The sequence below is a fragment of the Trypanosoma cruzi genome, genomic scaffold (genome assembly GCF_000209065.1).
Source record: "Trypanosoma cruzi strain CL Brener 1047053517131 genomic scaffold, whole genome shotgun sequence".
Taxonomy (NCBI): Eukaryota; Euglenozoa; class Kinetoplastea; order Trypanosomatida; family Trypanosomatidae; genus Trypanosoma; species Trypanosoma cruzi.
In genome coordinates, this window is record NW_001849574.1 from 493933 (window position 1) to 512735 (window position 18803).

At 44.6% G+C, this 18803-nt stretch overlaps 6 protein-coding genes across 6 annotated transcripts, besides 47 other annotated features; all 6 read right to left on the reverse strand.

The window, feature by feature from the left end:
* Positions 1 to 9558: a sequence feature (heterozygous, non-Esmeraldo-like haplotype).
* On the reverse strand, positions 302 to 2743 carry Tc00.1047053507025.10 (hypothetical protein, conserved; the record flags this gene model as incomplete). The annotated part of the gene is made up of 1 exon (XM_804251.1): positions 302 to 2743. One exon carries the CDS (start codon positions 2741 to 2743, stop codon positions 302 to 304), a length of 2442 nt encoding a protein of 813 aa, XP_809344.1.
* Positions 3028 to 4632, reverse strand: Tc00.1047053507025.20 (hypothetical protein, conserved; the record flags this gene model as incomplete). Its single annotated transcript, XM_804252.1, has 1 exon — positions 3028 to 4632. One exon carries the CDS (start codon positions 4630 to 4632, stop codon positions 3028 to 3030), a length of 1605 nt encoding a protein of 534 aa, XP_809345.1.
* Positions 4727 to 4749: a microsatellite.
* On the reverse strand, positions 5028 to 5810 carry Tc00.1047053507025.30 (hypothetical protein, conserved; the record flags this gene model as incomplete). The annotated part of the gene is made up of 1 exon (XM_804253.1): positions 5028 to 5810. One exon carries the CDS (start codon positions 5808 to 5810, stop codon positions 5028 to 5030), a length of 783 nt encoding a protein of 260 aa, XP_809346.1.
* Positions 5887 to 5911: a microsatellite.
* Positions 6090 to 7346, reverse strand: Tc00.1047053507025.40 (uncharacterized protein; the record flags this gene model as incomplete). Its single annotated transcript, XM_804254.1, has 1 exon — positions 6090 to 7346. The coding sequence occupies one exon, from the start codon at positions 7344 to 7346 to the stop codon at positions 6090 to 6092; it is 1257 nt and encodes a 418-aa protein (XP_809347.1).
* Positions 7789 to 7829: a microsatellite.
* Positions 8167 to 8231: a microsatellite.
* Positions 8270 to 8329: a microsatellite.
* Tc00.1047053507025.50 (RNA-binding protein, putative) lies at positions 8699 to 9337 on the reverse strand (the record flags this gene model as incomplete). The annotated part of the gene is made up of 1 exon (XM_804255.1): positions 8699 to 9337. The coding sequence occupies one exon, from the start codon at positions 9335 to 9337 to the stop codon at positions 8699 to 8701; it is 639 nt and encodes a 212-aa protein (XP_809348.1).
* Positions 9559 to 9725: a sequence feature (haploid, non-Esmeraldo-like haplotype).
* Positions 9676 to 9702: a sequence feature (AT_rich).
* Positions 9726 to 10910: a sequence feature (haploid, Esmeraldo-like haplotype).
* Positions 9931 to 10006: a sequence feature (GA-rich).
* Positions 10100 to 10120: a microsatellite.
* Positions 10201 to 10230: a microsatellite.
* Positions 10292 to 10320: a sequence feature (AT_rich).
* Positions 10335 to 10369: a sequence feature (AT_rich).
* Positions 10751 to 10783: a sequence feature (CT-rich).
* Positions 10903 to 10985: a microsatellite.
* Positions 10911 to 17219: a sequence feature (haploid, non-Esmeraldo-like haplotype).
* Positions 10946 to 10993: a microsatellite.
* Positions 11338 to 11421: a microsatellite.
* Positions 12096 to 12127: a sequence feature (AT_rich).
* Positions 12320 to 12342: a sequence feature (AT_rich).
* Positions 12460 to 12490: a microsatellite.
* Positions 12582 to 12634: a sequence feature (A-rich).
* Positions 12779 to 12809: a microsatellite.
* Positions 13274 to 13293: a microsatellite.
* Positions 13322 to 13346: a microsatellite.
* Positions 13444 to 13486: a sequence feature (T-rich).
* Positions 13555 to 13608: a microsatellite.
* Positions 13648 to 13677: a microsatellite.
* Positions 13716 to 13741: a microsatellite.
* Positions 13757 to 13791: a microsatellite.
* Positions 13863 to 13890: a sequence feature (AT_rich).
* Positions 13918 to 14020: a microsatellite.
* Positions 14119 to 14187: a microsatellite.
* Positions 14275 to 14307: a microsatellite.
* Positions 14308 to 15275: a microsatellite.
* Positions 15292 to 16211: a microsatellite.
* Positions 16212 to 16233: a sequence feature (AT_rich).
* Positions 16277 to 16300: a sequence feature (AT_rich).
* Positions 16305 to 16375: a sequence feature (T-rich).
* Positions 16436 to 16484: a microsatellite.
* Positions 16588 to 16631: a sequence feature (CT-rich).
* Positions 16763 to 16813: a sequence feature (A-rich).
* Positions 17220 to 18803: a sequence feature (haploid, Esmeraldo-like haplotype).
* Positions 17319 to 17402: a sequence feature (A-rich).
* Positions 17422 to 17454: a microsatellite.
* Positions 17460 to 17609: a sequence feature (A-rich).
* On the reverse strand, positions 17706 to 18803 carry Tc00.1047053507025.60 (RNA-binding protein, putative; the record flags this gene model as incomplete). The annotated part of the gene is made up of 1 exon (XM_804256.1): positions 17706 to 18803. A coding segment is annotated over one exon (1098 nt), but the record flags the coding sequence as incomplete, so codon positions are not given.

Sequence of the window (18803 nt, forward strand, 5' to 3'; positions counted from 1 at the left end):
TCCTCACAGGTACAAACACATCCCCACAAGAAAAAAAAAAAAAGAAGAACCATTGAAAAGGTTGAAAAGACAACAATTCAGCTGCACAAACAATGATAGAGAGAGTGGGAAAGAGATAATAAAAAAAAGTAACCGGGCATACACAAAGACCCAAACGAAACAAAACAAAACAACAAAAAAAGAGGGAAAGAGACACAGCGCCCCCACAATGGGGCAAGTAAGACTGGTCCATGCGCAATTTGCCGCCCTCCAATTCCTCATACCAAATAATTCAGGATTTTGTCTCCATTTTCTTTCATGTTTAACGTTGCCCCATCAGTTTGATGGAGCCTGCAGCCGAGCCCACAGCGATGACACTTTCCAAAGGATGCCAACTGAGGGCGGTGGGTGTATCACCTACATCTATTGTATCAACAACCGCGCCGGAACCCACATCGTAGATATATACCCTTCGATTTTCGCTACCAACTGCCACCAGGGCTCCGTTGGGGGAAAAAGCCACACCAACCGGAGTTGCGGTGTTTCGGTGAAGCGCCAACTGCCGCACGGATCGCCGCTGGCGAATGTCCCACAGTCGCACCGTGGTGTCTAAACCAGCTGTTAAGTACATATGTAAAACATTCGCACTGGGCGAGGCGTAACGGCCGGATGTGACCATCGCAACATGGTGGATGGGATTTAAATGGGCCTCCTCCATGACGTGGATGTTCTGCCCGACAGAAACGTCGTAGATGCCAACCGACTTGTTCGATCCTGCCCAAACCATAATATTGGAAGTAAAGTAGTTTATCGCGTCCAAAGCAACCACGTGCTGAGCTGAATCGGCAGTAAACTCTAAAACAGATTCCATCTTGGATTCATTGCGTTTTCGATGCAGCTCACCACCACCGTCATCCAAGGCATAGCGGCAGAAGGAGACTGTATTTTTGGCGGCGTAACAAATAAATTTGTCCGTGTAGAAAAACTTAACAGCCCTTACTTCCTTGCCAACGTTTTGCACAATGTAAGGCGCTTCTCGTTTTGTGGGTTGCCACATCGCCACTGCGCCATCTGAGGATCCGGTTGCGACGAGAGGTGCGTTAAGGGAGAGACTGACGTCAATCGTGTTCACTGGGCCGGTATGAATCTCCATCAAGGTGCCTTCGCCCCCGTTCTTCGCAACAGGGTACTTTAACCAGTTTGCGGTGGTGTCACCAGAGGCTGTCAAAAGCGCTGACCCGCCAGCAGAGAAAACTGCTGCCGTGATTATAGCTCGATGAATGGGTGAAGACAAGAGGATCTTGTTTGCTGCTGTCATGGGTTCAAAAGCATGCCCAGGGAACGTCAAGGATTTGTATCTTAAAGGCGAGGGAACTGAAGGAAGAGGCCTGGCTCCTTTTCGATTCTTTTCACGCACCTGCTTGGCACGCTGCTGCTGGACGCTCCATGGCACGTCACTTGCGTATCCACTGCTTTTAATAGGATGACCGTAAGTTACCGGCCTCTCGGCCACAAGCTTCTTTTTATTTTTCTTCCTATCAGCCCCTCTCCCATTGAATCCAGCAATGGTTTCCTGTTGAAACGGCAGCAAAAGCGGCTCCAATAGGCGTGATGGGAGTGGGCCTTGGGCATGCACAACATCAAATTTGCTGTCTTTCCCCAAAAACATCTGTACGGGAGCTCGATAATAAAGAAGCTCCTGATTTTGTGGTGACCAGATGCACCATGACCCGTTACCTGAGCACGCTGACAACACGGCCCTCTCACCGGAGAGAATCACCGTTTTTTCCTCAAGCAAATCCATAGATTTCTTATCGTAGCATATGAAAGCATCTGGTCGCATCAACACCATCCATTGATGGCCAACCGCTACACTCAATACCTCCAAACCGGACTCCCCCATGCCCGGCGGTGGTCGGATTGACATGCGGTACAACTGTTTCGTAACGTCAAGAGTGAAGAAAACCTCCATTGAATCCTGCCGCAGCAGCTTCACCGTCCCATCCGAAAGCCCCACGACAAGATTTCCTTCTTCACTGCCGCCAACCTCAAAACATGTAACACGACGGGCCCGTGTAATAATGTGGCCATCCCTCTCAATTTGTAGTTGAATAAAGATAGAATCATTGTGGTCATCGTAAACATCACTGTTGCCGTAACGAGTCATCACAAGATGATTACGAGTAGACAATAGAAAGAGTCGGCTCGCAGTGAATGCAGTGAAGGCAGCACCAGGATCACCATACCAATGACAGCAATCAACCGTTAGACAGGGCCGAATTTTATGTGCACTGTGATTTGCGTTATTGTATCCGACGCGACAATCCAACAAAACAAGTTGTTGTGGTGATGAAAGGGCGGCTGTAGCTCCGTCCGGAGCCCACGAGATGTGCGTCACATCTGCAGGGATATCGCTACACGTGAACTCTTCTGTAATCATCGGTTTCCCCCTTTCTTCCTCATCTACATCTCCAAGTAAATCAATAGGACAAAAAGGCGACCATTCAATTGTGAATAGTGCCACAACTCTGTCGCCTACCACGACGACTTTTTCTTCAAAAGATGAGATGAGGGTGGGAGTGAAGCCCAACTCCACCAGCGGCTCTGCAAAAGGTTGCTCTCTGCGAGATTCCCACATGTGCAGCGTTGCAGCTCTACCGCCCTCGACACACCAAAGCAGGTACTTCGATGAAACATCCATGCAATTTACAAGCTCCCTGCCAATGTGGAGTGCACACAACCCGTTCACATCCAATCGTGTCATTCTCTTCCCCTTTATTCTGTGTTCTTCTTGATCAGTTTTCGTGGCCGCACTATATTTTCTTCGGTTATTTTGTGTTTTATCAGAAGAAATAACAAAAAATGACCAAATAAAAAGGCAAATTGGGTGTACAGGAATCAAAGAAAAATAAACTATTCTCTTTTTCTCCCAACCCACCAATACCCCGAATGTTTGTCCACTCCTTTTTTTCATCAACCACCTTTTTATTTGAGTCCACTGCGGGCTGTGGGTTTTTTTTTTTTTGCACCTCCTCCTTCCTTGTGGGGTTATTTCGCGGGGATATCATCCTGTGCGAGCATTTGCACGGTCTCAAGGAAGAGAAAGTTATCTGCCACATTCGTCAGTGCTGCCTCCTCAACATCAGAGCCACTGAGTACCGCCTCGCACATCCGTGCCCCCAAAAAGGAATCCATCTCCTCCAACTGCTGCGACACACCTGAAGCAGCCTCGTCATCCTTATTGGAGAATGCATCGTCAGCATCGTCAGCGGATAAGGTGCCACTTTCGCTGTTGTCCAGCATGGATGCCTCTAGACGGGCAATTTCCTTCTCCGTCACATTGTAGTCCATTGCAGCCTCCTGAGCATAGGATCGCATCCAATCGATGGAGTCTCCACGCATAGTAGCCACAGGCATCAGTTTTCGCCGTAGGCGATCAAGTTCCCGCCGCAGCGACGCGTTCTCGGGCGTAATGTCAGCAACATCTCCCTTCTCATTTCTACACTGCAGTTCTTGAAGAAACCGCTCAATGACGAAAGTATGTTCTCCTTTAACCTCGAAACGAAGTCTGTGGAGCGCAATTGTTAGCTGTAACCCAAGTAGAAGTTCTCTTTCATCGGCCTCCACCTCCTCGTCACCCTCTCCCACGTGGGATAATAACGCCAACGGCGTCTCTGTTCGTGACAATGGCTTTTCCGCAAGCACACGAGGAAGGCCCGCAAAAAACAAATGGGCAAAGGAGTAGCGCGAAATTCGAAGGGGCACCCGCACGTAAAGTTTGTTCTGCACCAAAACACGGTACTCTTGTATGACGCCGTTAACAACGCCTTCCAATGGCGTAGAGGACGACGACAACTGTGTTCCAACCGCAAGCCATGACAACGGCTGTCGAACGGTGTGATGCAGGAGTGCCGTTTGTACAAGCTGCGGGTGAGCGTCCAGGAGCTCAGCCACAGAAATGGGAACCGCTGCTACCGCAAGGTGAAACGATTCTTCTCGCATGACTCGCTCCACTTCATTGGCCCACTTATGCAAGGCCTCTGTTAACGCATCTTCACGACACCGATTTTGCATCTCCGCTTCCATTGCAAGGAAGTGGAACTGCAGTTCCGGATAGCTGCTCGGCGTACAAGGGGACGACTCCAACGAGAGAGGAAGAGAATAAACATGACCCGCCGCCAGTAGGACACGACGCGCCATCGTAAGGTGATAGTTGTGCTCCTCAGCTCCCCACCGCTTCAGGTAATCACTACGAGTCGTCTCGGATTGCTCCAATACATCTGCAAGTTCAACAAGTAGGAAATTACTTTCTTCCTCTTCATGTGATTCCACGTCCTCCTTTTCCGTCGCGATGGCAACCAAGTTGTCCACGGCTGCGGTGAGGTCCAGTAGAAGCATCACAGCCACTCGAAAATCCTCGTTATTCCCTCCGCAGGACAATTCGGCCCTAAACGCGTAGTAGCAGCATCCAACTGAGTTCGCATCAAAAAGCGGCACTGGGGAGAGAGTGGTAAAAAGATTATCTTCGGTCCAAAGATAGGACCGAGTGGCATGATAGCCACGTAGAGAATTCCGGCGCAACGCCTCCAACAGATCCAGCCGAGTAAGTGGGGTGGAAGTCGATTTCCCAAGAAGCGCCACATGCAACACCATTCTTGCTCAATTAGGCGTACACATGCAACCAATTCGGATCCACCTTGTGCCTAATTCCCTCCCTCCACCTCCCTTGTTTTGAAAGCAAATCCCAAATAATAATAATAATAATGATAAAACAACGCAAGGCTCCGGTTAGAAGATGAAGAAAAACAACAACAACATACTCACGAAAACACACCTCAATCCCCTTTTCATTATTTGTGAAGAAGGCCTACAAACAACACATTTTTGGTAACTATTCTTTTTTTCCTCTCCGCCTCAGTAGCAGGAAATCGATAAAGCGTTTGAAAAAACAACGACAACATATATGCAAATGTAATATTAAAATGACGTTCCATTCAAATAAATGCACAAGCTCCAATTTGACAAAAGAAGTGGCACGTCACATGTTTTCATGAATTCGAAGGAGCGGAAAGTCGCCGTGCCAATTGCTCAAGCAACATTTTACGTTCCTGTGCAGACGACTTTTGTGAGGGTGTCCTGGTCCACATTTCAGCACCCAATGCCTCCCCGCTCACATGGGATTCAAGCGCTCTAGAAACGGCGTGGGGAGACACAGACTCGGTCGAGGTTAAATTTGATGGTCCCGAGTGCATGACACTATTGAAATTTCGAGTAGGAGTCACCGTGTCATCCGTAAGACGGCTACGATCACCCCGTTTCGTTTCCTGCGCATCATCGTACTGCGGTTGTGACAACGTTTGCATCATAGATGCAAACTGCTCATTTTGGAGTGCCTTATAAGCCGCAAGAAGGTCTGAAATTTGCCGCTGTGCGGCGTCCAAACGAGTTCTCAAATCCACGCGTTCATTGTCGGCCACACGCAGCCGTTCCTCCAGCAAACTGACACGTGCAGCTAGTGCAGATACGTCGACCCCCGCTTCCTCATTCGAGTAACTTGTAGGAGTTTTGTAGTTCTGATTTTCGCCGTTATAATTATGAGTAGAACTCGGTGCCGCTGCACGTTGCATGCACCCAAGACATTTGCGGTCCACATTCAATTGGGGGGTTGCATCAGAGGCATGAGTATTTCTTTCAACGGAGTGGACTTCGTCCGGCGCCACGCAGAAGTTTTTCGACCCGTACTTCTTATTCCACTGCTCCAACTGATAGTCTACGTTGGCAAAGAGGCGTTGGACTTGACTGTCAAGGTCTCCATTGCCATAAGAGTACATATTGCCAACTGAGCTTACGCGTTATAACCCGTGCTTCTTGGAGAACCTTCTACACCCCTATGCAAGGAAGCAAAAGCACATACGCACACACACACACACACCAATACAACCCAAAATAAACGGAATTTGTCACGCACTTTTCAAAACCGAGCTTCGTGCAGTATCCAAAATGGCTTCTGAGAAAATCTCCAATTTTTCACACACAAAAAGACGATTTTTGTTCCATTTTCTCTTCCCCTCTTCCTCATTCGCTCAATGTAATCGCTACAACCCCCCATATCACATGACAAAGCAGCCAGAGTCACGAATATCACTCCCAAATACTGTCTTAACCACCGGTTCTCCATGAAAATGGACTCTCCGTTCATCTGGTAGATTTTCGGAAACGTCAATCACCACTTCTGGTTGCACTGACGCAATTGACTTTTTAGGAATGAAGCAGCGGCACTCCAAGGCATCAAAGAGTTCCGCATAATCGTCACCATATCCTTCCGCAAGCACGGCTGCCATAGGAAACTTGGCGGTATTGTGTATCTCATAAAAAGCGGATACTTGACATGCAACTTCATCAACGGTAAGTGTTGGGCTGTCGCTCGGGCGGGCGCGAAAGAAAACCCACCGATCTTCATCCGCTATCAGAGGAAAGGATGACAATATCCCCGCATCACCGTCACTATCACTGACAACCGCAGCCCCCATTCTCCCCTCACCTTCACTTGTGTTCTTCTCCACCTCCACATGACAGTTGCCCGGAGAGGATGACTGCGATACATCCTTCTGCCTTACAAGAAAGAGAAGATCACCCGCTAAACCAATGCAAGATTCTCGAAAAAACTCCAAGTACTCTCGTCGCATTCTTTCCACCTCAAACGCATCTTCGTCTGACTTCCCATCTGATGTGAGCGCGTCAACTCTTCGGGAGTATTTTTGCTTCCCTTGTGCGCTGAACTCTTGAAAGGTTTCTTTAGCCAGTGCGACGCTTTTCTCCAAGTGACCCAGGTGGACGCCTTCACTTTCCTCGCGATTTGCAGCGGCAAGAAGTAAATGTTTAACAAAACCTTTCAACCACTCACTTGTTATTTGCCACTCCGCGGACGCCCATATGTTTTCTCGTTCCTTCAACAACCACTCAATACAGTGGTAGTTTGTGACCGTTTGACTCTCAGCTGCCAGTGTCAGCCCCGAAAGTGTAGCCACGGCGTATTCGTAAATCGACCTAAAAAAGGGGAGCTGGACGCACTGATGGGCCAATTCATCCCAAAGTCCCTCCCGAACTGCGCAGTTCACGCCGTGCGGGGACACGGCCGATGCAAAAGCCCCACAAATCTCGTGCCATAACTGCTGTATGGGTCTAAGAAGGTGTTCATTCAGCGCTGCTTCCATCTTTTTCTCCAGCGCAATTCCAATCTCTTCGTGCCGCTGGCTTTCCAGCTCACGAAGTTGTCGCAGCAACAACTCTAAACTTTTCAAAATATCCAGCAACACGGAAATGCAGTGCGCCGCCTCTGATGGCGCTCCTCCCCCCTTAGACTTCATCGCGGGTCAAATGCCCTTTTCCCGTAGACGCCCCCCCAACAAAAAGAAAATCAACGGCAAAAGAAGCAAAGGAACGTACAGCTGCACGAAGGGCGTCCCAAAGACACCATGGAGATCCACCAGCCATCATGAAGGGAACAGCTTCACAGCAAAACTTCAAGAAGCAAGTCAGCAGAGTAAGCAAAAAACAAAACAAAAAATAAAAACTTCGCGCTCCTTCTTTTGATCTTAATTAAGACCAGTATTTTTGTTTTCCATTGGACTTCCTCATTCATATACGCTTTCTTCACCGACTTGTTTTTGTTCCCCCCCCCCTCCCCAACCCTTTATTATACCCGTCGCTTTCATTGCAATAGTGATGTCTCTTCTGAGGGGCGGTGGTGGTGGCGGTAGGAAAACAAGGGCTGCTGTAACGACATGGACGCGTTTGCCATTTCTCCGGAACAAATAAATAAATAAATAAATAAATAAATAAAAAATAAAAAATAAAAGAAACACGCAAACGCACAAACGTGAGACGTTGCTTCACATCCCGGTCTCATTCCGTTTCGTTTATTCTCCCCACGTCCTCACCGCCACCCGCCACCTATTAAAGCACAAGGATGCATCTCTCCCCTCCCCAAATGCAAAAATAAATATTAATATGTATTGTTTTGATTTAAAAGCAAAAACAAAAAACAAAAAAAGATAGAAAAGCCCCCCCGGCCATTCTTTTTTTTTTTTTTTTTCATTCTCCCATTGGTTCAAGCATCTCATTTATTGAATTCAATCCAACAACAACAACAACAAAAAGGACATTCTCTTTCTCTTTATTTGCCTCACACACACACACACAGTAAAACAAGAAGAAACAAACAAACAAAAAAACAGTTTAACAACAAAACACATTCCAGAGCACCGAGATTGGCCTACATTCCTCCAAAAAAAAAAAAAAAAAAATTAAATAGAAAAAACAACAACAACAACAAAAACAAAAACAAAAAACTGTCATGCTCGCTTTGTTTGGTAACTCCGTTTTTCTAGGAGATCCAAAAAGCCCTATTTGATGAACATGAGAAAATCAATCTCTCCAATCGCCTCGTAAGAAATAACGGTTGGGCTGGGCACCTCGCGTCTCGGTCACTGTTCTGCTCACTGAACGTCTTGAAGTTCCAATTCTTTTGTTGATGCAGGACAAACAAACAAAAATGAGTTATGCCAATAAATCCTAAAAGATATTAGCTTCAATAATTCATCGTCGCGTGCATTTGTACAGTTGCTACTACTGCTTTCAACCGCGCTGCTGGTGAATCAATTTTAAAACCACAGGTGGCTTTCCACCCGCAGCTGGAGCCAATGTTGCTAACAGCGAATCATCGGCCTGGGCGCCAATAACTTAATGGGAGGAACGGGCACGCGCCTCGGGGAACCGGGGCCGGGGCCAACTGACCCTGTTCGCGGCGGCGGCGGCGCTCTTGTTTGGCTTCGTCCGTGTCAGCGTACTTGACCATCACTGGAGGACCATAAAAGTGCTCTGAACTGCCGTGTAGCCTTTGGAGGGCATTCTTGGAACAGCTAAGGCAGTCGTACTCGGCGTAGACAACCCATACAGGGTTACCGTAATGGTCCTCACGCATGGCGCAGAAAGCCAAGGTGCCAAAGGTCGATAAAAACCTCTCCACCTGCGCCTGCGGAACCGTGATGGGAATGTTGCGAATGTACAGAGCATTAGATGGAGAGACAGCGGCCCTTCCACTATGCTGTGAGGGGTAAATTATCAAATTGAAGTTGTGGCGACATGCTCTAGTGCTCTTTCGGTTAAGGTCATCGTACGCCCTCTTCCCTTCTTCTTCGGTTCTAAAGAGCACAAAACCAAAGCCTTTACTCCTCCCTGTGGAGGCATCCAACATCACCTTTGCGCTGACAGGACGATACTCCGCAAAGATTTGCTCCAAGTCCGAATCGTTCAGGTTGCGGGGAAGTTTCGCCACAAACAGGTTCTGAAAATGCATATGAATTGCCCTTTTGATGTTCTTTCACGCTTGAAATTGAAAAGAATTCGGTGCTCAACCCTCGCGTTCCTTTTCCCCTAAAAAAAGGTAAAGGTTGTATGTATATACGCATATACGTACAGTCCCCGAGACAGCACACAAAAAAATAATAATAAAAAAGAACAGTGGATTCAAGAAAAGTTGTCAGGCACAACGGCTGAACGGCAGGCATGTGTTATCGAGTGCATGCTCTCTGCCATGTAACAGAGTTTATTCGGTTTTTCTTTTTTGGTAGTTGTGATAATTCACAAGAAATGACAACCGTCCGTGGTAGCATCACAGTTATAAGCACCGGAGGGTTATTTATTTATTTTTTTTTTTTTTTTCCCCCCCCCCTTCCCATCCCTCTCGCCTTCCGTCAAAACCAACAATTTTCCTCTTTTTATTTCGGATTCACCCCTCCTCCCCCTCTTCTTTTTTTTTTTTTTTCTTCTTGGGAATGAGCGTCAAAACCCAAACCAGAAAAAAACAAAAAGGGATTTGGACAATAAAATTCGCCCACCCCCGGGCAAAATAAGAAAAAAAAAAAAAACGATGCATTCACTCATTCATTCAGAAAAAAAAAAAAAAAAAGAGGCGGGAAAATGAAAGGAGAAAAGAACGGCGCAAAAGACGAGTTGAGAGAAGAAGTTTTTGCCCCTTCCCGCCAACTTCACACGCCAACTTCTTTTCCCCTCCCCTTTTCGTTTTATTTCTGGCGGACCTTTCGTTTTTTCACTTCACTTTTTTTTTTTTTTTTTTTTTCCCCCTTTTGAGCTCTCAGTTTCCCCCCCGCCAGAACGCCACGTAACAAAAATATATTCACCGCGTGCATGTAGCAACACAAAACAAAAAAAAAAAAAAAAAGAAAAGAACGCCAACAAAATACAAAATCGCACAACGGATAATGTGTGTAATATTCAGCCAACAGCATACAAATATAAATATAAATATATTTATTTATACAGAAGCATGGAAGAAAAATTAAAAATTAAAAAAATAATTAAATATAAACGACAAAAATAGCAGTCAGTACATTCACTCCACACCAAAACGACACTGAGAAGAGGTGGGAGGATATGCAGCCCACCAACAGCCGTCAGCCGCCCCTTCGCCCGCAAGAGAAGTGTCCTCCTCGTTGCAAAGGGGCACACAGCGAGACACGCACGCACGCACACACACACGTAAGAGACAGGGAGACGGCAAGATTGTAATCATCTCCCACCCCTCCTGTAATAAAAGTGGCGGATATCAAAGTCTAAAGAAAAAAAAAAGCAGACATAAAATTAACAACAAAAAAAAATCCACAACAGTCACAGCGCCACTACGGCAGGAACAGTCATTAAATTTGTTTTCCCTCCTTTTGTCTCGCCCTCTCGCATTCACCCCTTCCCCCTTTCTTTCCTTCTTCTTTTTTTTCTTCCTTTCGACCCCAGTCATTGTGGAGCGTAGGAAAAATGGGAAGGCGGAGGAGAGAGGGAGAGAGGAGATACAAGAGACCACTTCCGGCCTTCCCTTCACTGCCCAGGCGTTGAAACACACAACACAGTAAGTAAGTAAGAAAGAAAATAAATAAATAAAAAGTTAAAAACATATGGACATAAACACACGTATATATACATACATATATTCATGCATTCGTGTCTCTCTCACTCTGTGTGTGTGTGTGAGCGTCTGCGCATGCCTGCAACGTGGCGTGATGTCGTGGTCAAAAAAAGAAAAAAAAAAAAGGCACACCAAATCCTCATCACCATGGAAAATATGAAAAAACACTCCAGCATACACTCGTATATACATATACATATATGCACACAAGAGACAGGGAGACATGTACCCTCCCTAACCCCTCCCCGCATTGTCAAAAAATTCAAAACATAAACGATATTGGCGTCTTGAATTAATGCTTTATTTCTTTTACTTTGCGTTTTACGTTTCAAATATTTTCACCCCCCCCCCCCCCCCCTCCTTCCCGACCGTTTCTTACGCGTACATCCATGCATGCACAGACACAGACACTTTTGTGTATCTATCTATGTATATATGTGTCTGTGCATGCATGCATCCATTGAGATATTGCCTTGCTGCACTGCAAAGAAATAAATGTAGTAACAAAAAAATTTTTTTTTTCCTCCGCTGATAAATTCTCCTCCTTCTCCTCCTTTTCCATCTTTTTTTTTTTTTTTCCTGCCCCGCTCAAACGCACCCACCGCAAAAACAAAACAAACGCACATTCATGTGTGTACGGCTGTTTCCCTGCCCAGCAAACATCATTTGGATGCAAAACAGAGGGATAAAAGCACAAGAGCACAGAATGATTTACAATAACAAGCAGGCAGGCAGGCAGGCAATAATAAATAAACGAATTTTTTTTTTTTTTTTAGTTGTTGTTGTTGTTTTGTTATTTATTTCAGTTGATTGGTTCCACGCGCTTCTTCTATCCGTCTTCTCATTTCCCGTTTATTTCGCCTTTGGACACAATTATTATTATTAGTTGGTTAAGGTTAAAACACCACCTCCACGACGCCCATCCACAGAGCCAACCGTAAATTCGCAGTCACGAAGCGCCACATGGACGGTGGCACCCGCAAGAAGAAACACGCGGCCCACGCCCTTGCGACACCGCCGTTTCCTCCACTCCCTCCTTTTGATCACTTTTTTTTTTTCCTTCTGGGGTTGGGAGCTGCCGCCGCTCGACACTTCGCCACAATAAACCAACCAACCAACCAACAACAGGAAAAAGAAAAAAAAAATAATAATAATAAATAATAATAACAGAAAAACAGCAATCATTGATATCCGAAGAAAAAAGAGGAAGCGGCCGCATGTGCGTGCAAGTCAAGAAAAAGAAGAAGACTCACTTCAGCTGTGAGTGAGTCATCGACAGGGCAGAACAGCAATGGAAAGGGAAGAAAGACGACAAAAACAGTCAAACTTCCACCACCACCGCCGCCGCCCTGTTCGTCCTTTTTTTTTTTTTTTAATAAATTCACATATCAAACACCACCACCCTGCGCCCCCCCCCAAACAGGCATGTACCGCCGACTGCGGTGTGTGCTGCTCCCACCACTCAACGTCCCCCCATCACAGACACACACACACACACGCAAAACAAACAAAACAAAACGAAACAAAACAGCAGAGAAATGAAAGTAAAGACAAAGGAGCAGGCATGAATCAACGTCGCAACCAACGCGCTGCGCATTAAACATCCTCTCCTTCTTTTGTTAAGAAAAAGGAAAAAAAAAAAAAAAAAGGAGAAACGAAAAAACAAAAAAGAAATTAAATCATAAAATTCGTCTTCTTTAAAGAATCTTTTAAGAAAACAATTTTGACATGCATACAGGAACACATATGCTCTCCCATGCCGTAATGTCATGTGCGTACCAGCGTGTTATCAGGTGGAGTAGGACAAGATGATGCAGGACACACACATACATACATATATATATATATATGAAGGGAGAAAGAGAGAGAGGCAGGGAAAAAAGGTGTGGTAATGCCATCCTTCTGACGTGTGATTGAGGAGGCCTACCCCTCTCCCTCTCCCTCCCCATTCTTCTCAGGCTACAGGCGCTAAACAAGCCAAAAAGACAATGAAAATAACACCAATAACAGGAAAATCACACGCAGTTGTCATGATAAAAATATATGACAATATTAATTATTATTAGCATTCGCAAATTGGATTGTCGCCGCCCCCTCTTTTCTTTATGCTTCGAATCCCTTTTGTTGGCCGGTTTATCCTCCACCACCCCGCCTCCCTTCGGTGAGGGGGGGGTTTGGGGTGGTGGAGGCGAATATTCCTTCCCGCACCAACTCGTATCCCTTGAAGCATTCAACCAAAAAATCCATTTCTCTTTCCTCCCGCATCTAATAATAATAATAATAACAGGAAACACACAACGTTGTATGCGAAAGCACACACACACACACACACAGACTATATTTATATATAGGATTAATTACAAAAAAAAAAAAAAAAAAGAAGAAACCGTAGAGGTACACACATGTACAGCTATAAAAGTGCGGGTCTGTGAGGCTGAACCTCCCATCCCACTGCAGTGCCTTCATCCCGGTCCGCCCCCACCTTTTTTTCTTTTTTTTTTTTTAAATATTTTTTTTTTATATTTTACCCGCCGCTAAAGGCAGAGAGACCCAAGAACGGGATGTGGCACATCAAATAGAGAATATAAAAGCAGAAACAAAACAAAACAAAACAAAACAAAACAAAAAAAAAAAAAAAAAAAAAAAACGTACAAACACACACGCAGAAAAATCAAAATAGGGAATAAACACAGACGGACACACACACACACACACACCAACAGCAACAGCAACAAAAGAAAACATGTAAGATAGAACCACCACTACCACCACCACCACCACTAAAAAAGCGTGGGGGAAAAAAAAAAAGAAAGAAAGAAAGAAAAAAAAAATATATTTGATAAAGTTTTGGTAATGTCTTCTTTGGCTTGCCTTTTCGTTCTCCTTTTGAAAATGCTGCCGGTTAAATATAAATCTTTAATATATATAAACATGCACTGAAAAAAAAACCCCGCCCCAAATATAAACAAAAAAAAAAAAATGGAAGGAAAGAAGGAAAGAAACACACACGCACACACAAAAAAAAAAGGCAAACAAACAAACAGAAAATACACACATACATGTGTAAATAATAATAAAAATAATAAAAATGTCTCATTTCCTTCGTGATCTTTTTTTTCCCCCATTCCCCTCTCCTTTTTTCTTTTTCCCCGCCGCAAATACATAAAAAATATATATAAAATAAGCACATAGATACATACATACAAATATAAATATAAACATATGTATTTATCACATTTCCAACGTGTTGACAAAATCTTCTTTTGTTGTCTGGCAAAAAGAAAGAAAAAAACACCTGATTTTATTTTATTTGATATTATTATCATTATTGTTATTGTTATCATTATCATAAATGTAAATACGTGTACATACAGCCATACATACAGCCGTACATACAGCCATACATACATACAGCCGTACATACATACAGCCATACAGCCATACATACAGCCATACATACAGCCATACATACATACAGCCATACATACATACAGCCGTACATACAGCCATACATACATACAGCCATACAGCCGTACATACAGCCATACATACAGCCATACATACATACAGCCATACATACATACAGCCGTACATACAGCCATACATACATACAGCCATACATACAGCCATACATACATACAGCCATACATACAGCCATACATACATACAGCCATACATACATACAGCCATACATACAGCCATACAGCCGTACATACAGCCATACATACATACAGCCATACAGCCATACATACAGCCATACAGCCGTACATACAGCCATACATACAGCCATACATACATACAGCCATACATACATACAGCCGTACATACAGCCATACATACATACAGCCATACAGCCGTACATACAGCCATACATACAGCCATACATACATACAGCCATACATACATACAGCCGTACATACAGCCATACATACATACAGCCATACATACAGCCATACATACATACAGCCATACATACAGCCATACATACATACAGCCATACATACATACAGCCATACATACATACAGCCATACATACAGCCATACAGCCGTACATACAGCCATACATACATACAGCCATACAGCCATACATACAGCCATACAGCCGTACATACAGCCATACAGCCATACATACATACAGCCGTACATACATACAGCCGTACATACAGCCATACATACATACAGCCATACATACAGCCATACATACATACAGCCATACATACAGCCATACATACATACAGCCATACATACATACAGCCATACATACAGCCATACAGCCGTACATACAGCCATACATACATACAGCCATACATACATACAGCCGTACATACAGCCATACATACATACAGCCATACAGCCGTACATACAGCCATACATACAGCCATACATACATACAGCCATACATACATACAGCCGTACATACAGCCATACATACATACAGCCATACATACAGCCATACATACATACAGCCATACATACATACAGCCATACATACATACAGCCATACATACAGCCATACAGCCGTACATACAGCCATACATACATACAGCCATACAGCCATACATACAGCCATACAGCCGTACATACAGCCATACAGCCATACATACATACAGCCGTACATACAGCCATACAGCCATACATACATACAGCCATACAGCCGTACAGCCATACATACATACAGCCATACATACAGCCATACAGCCGTACATACAGCCATACAGCCGTACATACAGCCATACATACAGCCATACAGCCGTACATACAGCCATACAGCCATACATACATACAGCCGTACATACATACAGCCGTACATACAGCCATACATACATACAGCCATACATACAGCCATACATACATACAGCCATACATACAGCCATACATACATACAGCCATACATAAATACAGCCATACATACAGCCATACAGCCGTACATACAGCCATACATACATACAGCCATACAGCCATACATACAGCCATACAGCCGTACATACAGCCATACAGCCATACATACATACAGCCGTACATACAGCCATACAGCCATACATACATACAGCCATACAGCCGTACAGCCATACATACATACAGCCATACATACAGCCATACATACATACAGCCGTACATACAGCCATACAGCCATACATACAGCCATACAGCCGTACATACAGCCGTACATACAGCCATACAGCCGTACATACAGCCATACATACATACAGCCATACATACAGCCATACATTACATGTAAATATATAAATATTTTATTATTATTATTATTTTTTGTCTGCGTGTTTGTTCATACAAAACCCACTCAACTTTTGTTTGTTAATTTAAAAAATTAAAAATTAAGCATTTTTTGTTTTATTCTTTTTTTTTTTTGTTTGTTTGTGGTTGCTGCTGCTTTTGTTTTTGTTGTTGTTTTTGCGTGCGTGTGAAGAATAATAAAACAAAAAAGGAAAAAAAAACCAAATTCATCGCCGTCTTAAACAAAAAAAAAAAAAAAAAAAATAAAATAATGAAATAAAAACAAAAATGTTTCGACATGTCACCGCCTCACTTCTTCTCTTTTTTGTTCCCCTGCCCTGCCCTCCATTGGTATCATGCCACTACAAACAATTGTACACACGCACACATAATCTCTCTCTCTCTCTCTCCCCTTCCCTTTCTTTCTATCTTCTCTTCTTTTTATTCCTCTGTTAATGTATCCTTTTTTTTTTTTGTTTCTCATGTCTTCTCAAAATAATTCGATGGCTCGCCACACGCCAGCCGCCATCGCAGAACACATCCGCACCCCAACCAAGCAGAGATGTCAAAAAAAAAAAAAAAAAAAAGGAGAACAGAATAGTAAAAAAAAAAAAAAAAGACCACTGGCTTCCCCCCTTTCCCTGGAGAAAGGAAATTACCGTGTTGTTGCTTCTTAGTCTTTTTCGCTGCGTTTACTTCATTGTGGTTCATTTGATTCATGTTTCTGTCTCCTCTCGCCCCCGCTTCTTCCCTTCGCTCCTTCACCTCCTCGACCTCTGTCATCGTTGTTGTTAATCGCTCCCACAGACACTCACCCACACAGATGGAAAGACTGACATGCGTGCATCCTTTTTTCCCCCTTTCCGTCTGTGCGTGTCCATGCGTGTGTGTGAGTACGTGGGGCCTGCGGGGGGAGCGTCACGAAAGGCGCGACAACGTCCCCACCGCCACCATCACCATCGCGAGTGTACACGAACGGAGGGAGAAAAAAAAACAAAACAAACAAACAAAAAAAAACAACCGCTTTGGCTCTTTTTGTTTCAATTCAATCTGCCGTGCACACATATATGTATGTATATATACAAAAGATGTTCTTTTTTTTTTTTTTCTCAGTCATTCCGGCAAGAAGCAAAAAAAAAGAAAAAAGAAAAGGAAAACAGGAGGAAAAAACATCAATAAAACACACACACACACAAAAAAAAAAGAATCATGAGCACTAACGAGCGAGAAGGAACAAAAAGAAAGAAAGAAAGAAAAAATCCTCAAAAATAAGAAATGATGAAGCAACAAAAACGACAACAAAAAAAGACAATACGACAGAAGAAAAGGCAAGAGAGAAAGACAAAAAACCAAAAAAAAAGAGGATAAAGAGTAAAACACTTAAGAAAAAATGAAAATGAAAGAAAACAAGAAATATCTGCCCTACGCTTACACAGGTCAAACGCTCCTTTCTTTTTGATTTCTTGCAGGTTTCTTGAGTGATTTCATCAATAAAACACGCCACGCCCTTCTACGAAAACGGAACAACCGTAAAGGGTTGCGACTTCGGTGGCGGCAGTGGTGAGGCGTACCCCACCTCCGGTGGCCACAGAAGGCTGGACTGTGCGGCAAGGGCAAAGTCAGATGGACGCAAGTTCACAGCGTTCGAGGCCAGCATCAGCTGCTGTCCGTTTTCCAGCACAATCATAACGGGCGGGTCATCTTTATTGCTGTTAGCTCGACGCACCGGTGGGGACCCTGGAGGACCCACCTTGCAGGACGCATCCAAAGTATCCATTGGAAGAGGCTGGGACTGCGGAGGTACAGAGAACATGGGCGGAAGTGCTGCCGAGCCCAACAGTGTAGGCGGCGGTGGAGTGAACACGTTATCTGGTACCTTGTGAGCCGAAGATGCGGTTGACGAGGTATCACTGCTTAGGTTTGGGCCCAGTGAGCATGATGTCGAATCCCGAGAAGGCGTGAGCTCACGAGGACAGGCAGCAACAGTTATATTGCCGTTGTTGGAGAATGCTGTGGCAACATCCATACAATTGCACTGATGCACCTCTGGGGCTGCGGTTTGACGAGGTGGTGGAAATACACAGACACTACGTGGAGGAGGTGCACGGGGAACTTTGCCCTCTTCGCGGCGGCGGCGGCGCTCTTGTTTGGCCTCATCCGTGTCAGCGTACTTGACCATCACTGGAGGACCATAAAAGTGTTCTGAACTGCCGTGTAGCCTTTGGAGGGCATTCTTGGAACAGCTAAGGCAGTCGTACTCGGCGTAGACAACCCATACAGGGTTACCGTAATGGTCCTCACGCATGGCGCAGAAAGCCAAGGTGCCAAAGGTCGATAAAAACCTCTCCACCTGCGCCTGCGGAACCGTGATGGGAATGTTGCGAATGTACAGAGCATTAGATGGAGAGACAGCGGCCCTTCCACTATGCTGTGAGGGGTAAATTATCAAATTGAAGTTGTGGCGACATGCTCTAGTGCTCTTTCGGTTAAGGTCATCGTACGCCCTCTTCCCTTCTTCTTCGGTTCTAAAGAGCACAAAACCAAAGCCTTTACTCCTCCCTGTGGAGGCATCCAACATCACCTTTGCGCTGACAGGACGATACTCCGC